This window comes from Chiloscyllium punctatum, chromosome 12 (assembly GCF_047496795.1).
Source record: "Chiloscyllium punctatum isolate Juve2018m chromosome 12, sChiPun1.3, whole genome shotgun sequence".
Taxonomy (NCBI): Eukaryota; Metazoa; Chordata; class Chondrichthyes; order Orectolobiformes; family Hemiscylliidae; genus Chiloscyllium; species Chiloscyllium punctatum.
This window is the reverse complement of record NC_092750.1, coordinates 18,062,314-18,068,960: the sequence shown is the minus strand read 5'-3', so window position 1 is coordinate 18,068,960 and position 6,647 is coordinate 18,062,314. Positions and strand designations below refer to the sequence as shown.

The window sequence follows — 6,647 nt, the reverse complement described above, 5'->3', positions numbered from 1 at the left end:
TGGTTCCCATCTCCATGCGAAATCATAGACAGCCTTGTTGATCTTTAAGGGGCCCTATTTTCTCTGTTGCTACTGTTTTGTCCTTAATGTAATGGATTGCAGTGGTTCAAGATGGTAGCTCACTGTCATCCTGTCAAGGGCAACCAGGAATGAACAATAAATAGTGGCCCATTCAGTGATGCCAATGTGCCATGAATGAATGTTTAAAAAGCAGACGGTGGAAGATGAATACTTTTAGCATATTTTTACTATTATCACACTGCAGAGATCAACACTTAGCACTTCAATGTTGTGTGACTAACACTTATACAATGAACCTTGAATGTTTGATTGGTTGGTGTGGAATGTTTTTTTTGGTATCCAAATGAATCTTTGTGGGGTTTTTTTGTCTTACAGAATGCTCTAATTGGGAGAACTTGACCAATTGCTGAGGAAAGAGCCGTAATCATGTTATCAGCTCTCACACAACTCACATGCACCTTAGTTTATCTCTCTACCCATTTGCCCACCATATCAGGGGTAGAAGCTAAACCAACACTGCCCTCCCCAATGATTTATAATAAGCCATTTTCTGTGATTTGGAACACACCTATTGCAAATTGTAAAGAGAGCTTTGGAATTAAATTGGATCTGGATGAATATGGCATTGTTGTCAATGAAAATGGCCTCCTTATTGGGAAGAAGATCACCATTTTCTACAAGAGGCAACTGGGGCTTTATCCATTCTATACAGATGAGGGCATCCCAATAAATGGGGGCCTTGTTCAGAATGCCAGTCTAAGCAAACACCTTGATGTAGCGACTGGAAACATTAACAGTTTAATGGATCAAGACTTCAGCGGTCTTGCAGTGGTAGATTGGGAGGATTGGCGACCACTTTGGGTCCGCAACTGGGGTGTGATGGATATCTACAGGAAAAACTCAATAGAGCTGGAAAGAAGCAAACATCCTGATTTAACTGAAGATGAGATTAATAAGAATGCCATAAATAATTTTCAAACTGCTGCAAAGGCTTTTATGGCAGATACACTAGAGCTAGGGCATACAAAAAGAGAAAAAGGTTGCTGGGGCTTTTACAAATATCCAGACTGTTACAATTACTTCAATAAATTAACTGATTACACAGGTCAATGCCTAAAACAAGACAGCTCTAATAACAATAAATTGACATGGCTCTGGGAGAAATCACAATGCTTATATCCCAGTGTCTACATTCCTCAGAGGGTTGCAAACTCAGATCACGTACAGAAGTTTACCCACTATAGAATGAAGGAGGCACTCCGTATTGCTGCCTATGGTCGATCGAAGGAAGCCCTCCCTGTTTTGGTTTATGCCAGATACTCATACAGACAAACACTTGATTTCCTCTCTGAGGTAAGAAATACATATTGCTGTTGGCTAAGGTTATGTTTCTAGAGGAGTTTTTTAAAAAATATAAGTTGTATTCTGCTGATTCACCCATTCAGCTGATATCATACAGCCTGTGGGTAGAGTTCTATTCCAGCTATCAGAGAAGGCAGATATATTTGTATCAGCTCTCTAAGATTATGCCTGATTAGAATGTATTTGCGGTAATTGTTACCATGCAATAAGCCATTTTGTCACTGAACAACAGTACCTCTTCTATAGGTAACCTACAATGCTATATCCTCTGTCACTACTCAACAACAAAGAAGCAAATGCAGAGAATGCTGGAGAGACTCAATAGATCTGGCAGTTTCTGTGCAGCCAGAAATGGAGTTAATTCTGCAAGTCTGATATGACTCTTCTTCAGAACTCAAAGACAACGGAGGATTTATTGGTGGCGGTGATCTATTTTGGCCAACTCTTACTCTGTGCTGCAGACTGGCAGAGAACAAACTACCACATCATGCTGCTAGTGGCAATCAGGATAATACCACATGGTGACCATTGGTTGTTCAGACGTAGGAACAGGGCGGTTTTGTTTATATAGTGCTGTAATGAAAAGTAATAGATATACAAACCATGACTGTATTTGATGTCATCATACATACTGAGGTCTGCCCATTGTAGATAGTAGATGAATTGGCATGGAGAATGTGAAAGCAAATTGTGATGGATGAAAGTCATTTGTGGGCAAAATTGCTTGGTACTAAATTGAGGAGGAGAAAGTGAGGACTGCAGATGCTGGAGACCAGAGTTGAGAAGTGTGGTGCTTGAAAAACACAGCAGACCAGGCAGCATCCGAGGAGCAGGAGAATCGACGTTTCGGGCATAAGCCCTTCTTCCCGAAACGTCGATTCTCCTGCTCCTTGGATGCTGCCCGGCCTGCTGTGTTTTTCCAGCACCACACTTCTCAACTCTGGTACTAAATTGACCTAGGTTGTGCTGTTGGCATAGCAACTTGACATGACCAGCTGTTAACAATATTTTGATTGACTCAGATGTAGATGTAGTGGTGCTGCCAGTGGACAGCTTTTGTACCCAGTTTGAGTAATGTTGTGTGTGTCTCTAAATGTGGTCAGCCACTTCCTCATGGTTGGAGCACATACAGTCGAGCCCTCAAGACAAGGTGGAGCTCATCACCATCATGGACTTCAGCTTTTGCTTCATGTTAATTCTGGATGTTAGAGTATAAGATGTGTATAAATTGTAGGTTGTTTTTACTTTCCTGTGTGTGGAAAAGGTTATTTTGTTCAAACTTGTAAAATCTGATAGTTTTATTCTCTTCTAAATACCCAGAAATTCAAACTTTGTCTATTATAAGCCAAAAATAAGTTATCGGTCCCTAACTGATTGTAAAACACAAATTTGGGTTGCCTACTCTGGCATTTTAACAGCAATATTAATTAACAAATAAGGCAAACAAATTTCCAGTTTAAATAGTCTTACATTTAATGGCTGGGTTTGTTCAGCTCTTTATCTCAGGCAGTCCCTCAGGATGAAAGATGATTGTGTTTGAATCTGTTTTTTTTCAGAAACCCCAATATGTGCCCCTTAAATTTTAACAGTGATCACATGGGATAAAAGAAGAGAGTAGGTGTGCTGCTGATTTCTGGTTCTGTTATCAGATTTAGCACACCGCATAAAACACTGCCTTGTTTCTATCTTTGTTGTTCATTTACCTTTGAAAAGGAACTCAGAGCTGTACAATTGACTCCTTACACTTTTCCTTTTCTCTTTCCCTACCATAAAGAAACTCCTTATAACCTAATTCTAGAAAAACTAAAGCAGCTTTAGAACAGTGTAATTGAATGACACATATACATACATATATAAACCATTTATATAAATATCTAAAAATCTATACATTGTGAAGTTTTCAAGCTGAGTTATGTGCAGGACATTATTTCCAAGTTATAGAGTCCTAGGGAAGTACAGCACATAAACAGATCCTTCAGTCCAACTTGTCCATGCTGACCAGATATCCCAACCCAATCTAGTCCTACTTACCTGCACTTTATTCATATCCCTCTAAACCCTTCCTATTCATATACCCATCCAGATGCCTTTTAAATGCTGTAATTGTACCAGCCTTCACCACTTTCTCTGGCAGCTCATTTCATACAGGTATCACCCACTGCATGAAAAAATTGCCCCTTATGTCCCTTTATTATCTTTTCCCTCTCACCCTAAACCTATGCCCTCTAGTTCTGTACTCCTCCATTCCATAGAAAAGCCCCTATTTATCCTATCCATGATTGTAATGTCACCCCTCAGCCTCCGACGCTCCAGGGAAGACAGCCCCAGCTTATTCAACCTCTCCCTATAGCTCAAATCCTCCAACCCTGGCAACACCCTTGTAAATCGTTTCTGAATCCTTTCAAGTTTCACAACGTTCTTCCAATAGGAAGGTGACCAGAATTACATGCAATATTCCAAAAGTGGCCTAACCAATGTCCTGTACAGCTGCAATTTGACCTCCCAACTCCTATATTCAATGCTCTGACCAATAAAAGAAAGCATACCAAATACCTTCTTCACTACCTATCAATCTGCGACTCTACTTTTAAGGAACTATGAACCTGCACTCCAAGGTCTCTTTTTCAGCAGCATTCCTGAGGACCTTACCATTAAGCGTATCAGTTGATCCTCCCCTCTGCCTTACTCTTCATTCACTTTCAAGTTTAGCCTTAGAAGTAACAGGAAATATATAGTTCAAGTCTCTGAAAATACACACACGTTGCAGTTGTCCAGCTCTTTCAGATGTATCAGCTGCTGTAAGACAAAGCAATAACTGCAAATATCAGAAGTAGTTTCTGATAGGCATCTGGCAAGAGGGTGGAAGTAAGGTGTTGGGAAGGAGCAAAGTTCGTGACAGAATCTAGTAAATGCACCTTGTGGAGCAAACAGGACATGGGTTCACATCATGGGGCTTCTATGTAATAGCAACTCAGGTGAGAAGTTTATTCTAATGTGGGCTGTATGTGAAATATGGTGAGACAAAAACAAGACAACAAATCTTAAGATGCTTCTGAATGCAACCATGAGCTCGTTCAAGTTCAGTGAGCATGAGGTAGCTTCTCCATTTTGTTGGTTTTTCTTAGCGTGTGTGTGGTTCTAAGTTCCGCCGTAAAATAATGAGTAATGAACTTCTACTGAATTGGAATTTGGCTTTTCCAGATTGACTTGGTGCACACCATTGGAGAGATGGCAGCCATGGGGGCTTCTGGAGTGATTCTGTGGGGGAATAATAACTATGCTCGCACTGAAGTGAGTATTTAATTCCCATATATGTAAAACCATTCAAGTGAGGACATGTGAGAAGTGGCTGTGAACAAAGACAATATAATCATAGAGTCATAGAAACCTCACAGTTCTGAAAGAAGACATTCTTGATGACCGAGGCGTGTAACTAACTAACAGTAGCAATGAGCGACACCAACCTTCTGTTGGCTCCATTGGGAGAGCCTATTAGAGCATTTAGATCCCTTGTTGAAGTCATTACGTTTTCAAGAACATTGAAATAGTCATTTCGTGGAACAGAATTTGAGTATTTCTGAAAAGAGAGATACTTCATTGCAGTTGTTGTCTTGTGCTCATCAGGTCAATTCACAAAAACTTACAAAATAAAGGGAAAGCAACATTTATATTGATGGAGAAAATGGTGTTAGTTGGTTGTCAAGAAAGCTTTGATTGTAGACTGTTTCCATGAAGAATGTAACAATTACATGATGAACGCAAGAAGAAATCTTTTGACTAAGTGTGCCATTTTTCTGTAGCACTCAATATTAAAAAAGCTGAAGTGATCCTTAGAAAATTGCATAACAGGTCCATATGCTTGTGCTTTTCTGTTAGGAAACCTGTTCGAATCTGAAGACGCAGATTGATGAAAACCTTGGAAAATTCGTTAAAAACATCACTACAGCTACCATGTGGTGCAGCAGGCTGTTGTGCAATAGTAATGGACGATGTTTGCGGAAGGACCCTGAATCCAAAGCTTACCTGTTTCTTGATTCCAACTTAATGCAAATTATATCTACTATTATTTCTGATAACATGGAAAAATCCAGAGAAGAAATCCTTTCCAAAGCTAAGGAAAACATGAAAGCTAAGTTCAAATGCCAGTGCTACAAGGCAGGGCTGGGATCCAATTGTGAGGCTAAATCAGATTCCTAGATTGGGGATTCAGCATTCTTTTCTTCCCCTCCTTTCTTTAACTTTCAAAAAAGGTGATGGGTCCACATTTGCTGACTTCAATTAAATAACAATGTTGCATATAGGCAGCGGCAATACTATTTCCAATAGATTAAAAACAATGACTGCAGATGCTGGAAACCAGATTCTGGATTAGTGGTGCTGGAAGAGCACAGCAGTTCAGGCAGCATCCAAGGAGCTTCGAAATCGAAGTTTCGGGCAAAAGCCCTTCATCAGGAATAAAGGCAGAGAACCTGAAGCGTGGAGAGATAAGCTAGAGGAGGGTGGGGGTGGGGAGAAAGTAGCATAGAGTACAATAGATGAGTGGGGGAGGGGTTGAAGGGGATAGGTCAGGGAGGAGAGGGTGGAGTGGATAGGTGGAAAAGGAGATAGGCAGGTAGGACAAGTCCGGACAAGTCATGGGGACAGTGCTGAGCTGGATGTTTAGAACTAGGGTGAGGTGGGGGAAGGGGAAATGAGGAAACTGTTGAAGTCCACATTGATGCCCTGGGGTTGAAGTGTTCCGAGGCGGAAGATGAGGCGTTCTTCCTCCAGGCGTCTGGTGGTGAGGGGGCGGCGGTGAAGGAGGCCCAGGACCTCCATGTCCTCAGCAAAGTGGGAGGAGGAGTTGAAATGTTGGGCCACGGGGGCGGTGTGGTTGATTGGTGCGGGTGTACCAGAGATGTTCCTTAACGCGCTCTGCTAGGAGGCACCCAGTCTCCCCAATGTAGGGGAGACCACATCGGGAGCAACGGATATAATAAATGATATTAGAGGAAGTGGAGGTAAAACTTTGATGGATATGGAAGGCTCCTTTAGGGCCTTGGATAGAGGTGAGGGAGGAGGTGTGGGCACAGGTTTTACAGTTCCTGCGGTGGCAGGGGAAGGTGCCAGGATTGGAGGGTGGGTTGTAGGGGGCCGTGGACTTGACCAGGTAGTCACGGAGGGAACGGTCTTTGCGGAAGGTGGAAAGGGGTGGGGAGTGAAATATATCCCTGGAGGTGGGGTCTGTTTAGAGGTGGCGGAAATGTCGGTGGATGATTTGGTTT

General features: G+C 41.8%; 1 protein-coding gene across 1 annotated transcript; it reads left to right on the top strand.

The window, feature by feature from the left end:
- Positions 1-401: 401 nt before the first annotated feature.
- Positions 402-5,723, top strand: LOC140483640 (hyaluronidase-like). The gene is made up of 3 exons (XM_072581946.1): positions 402-1,374; positions 4,585-4,674; positions 5,260-5,723. The coding sequence occupies exons 1-3, from the start codon at positions 448-450 to the stop codon at positions 5,578-5,580; spliced, it is 1,338 nt and encodes a 445-aa protein (XP_072438047.1). The 5' UTR covers positions 402-447; the 3' UTR covers positions 5,581-5,723.
- Positions 5,724-6,647: the final 924 nt, after the last annotated feature.

What these genes read in the sequence shown, in the direction of transcription:
- LOC140483640 (XM_072581946.1), top strand. Translation starts at nt 448, where the DNA reads ATGTTATCAGCTCTCACACAACTCACATGCACCTTAGTTTATCTCTCT. An exon ending in CACTTGATTTCCTCTCTGAG is followed by an intron (nt 1,375 to 4,584) that starts GTAAGAAATACA and finishes TGGCTTTTCCAG; the next exon opens with ATTGACTTGGTGCACACCAT. An exon ending in ATAACTATGCTCGCACTGAA is followed by an intron (nt 4,675 to 5,259) that starts GTGAGTATTTAA and finishes CTTTTCTGTTAG; the next exon opens with GAAACCTGTTCGAATCTGAA.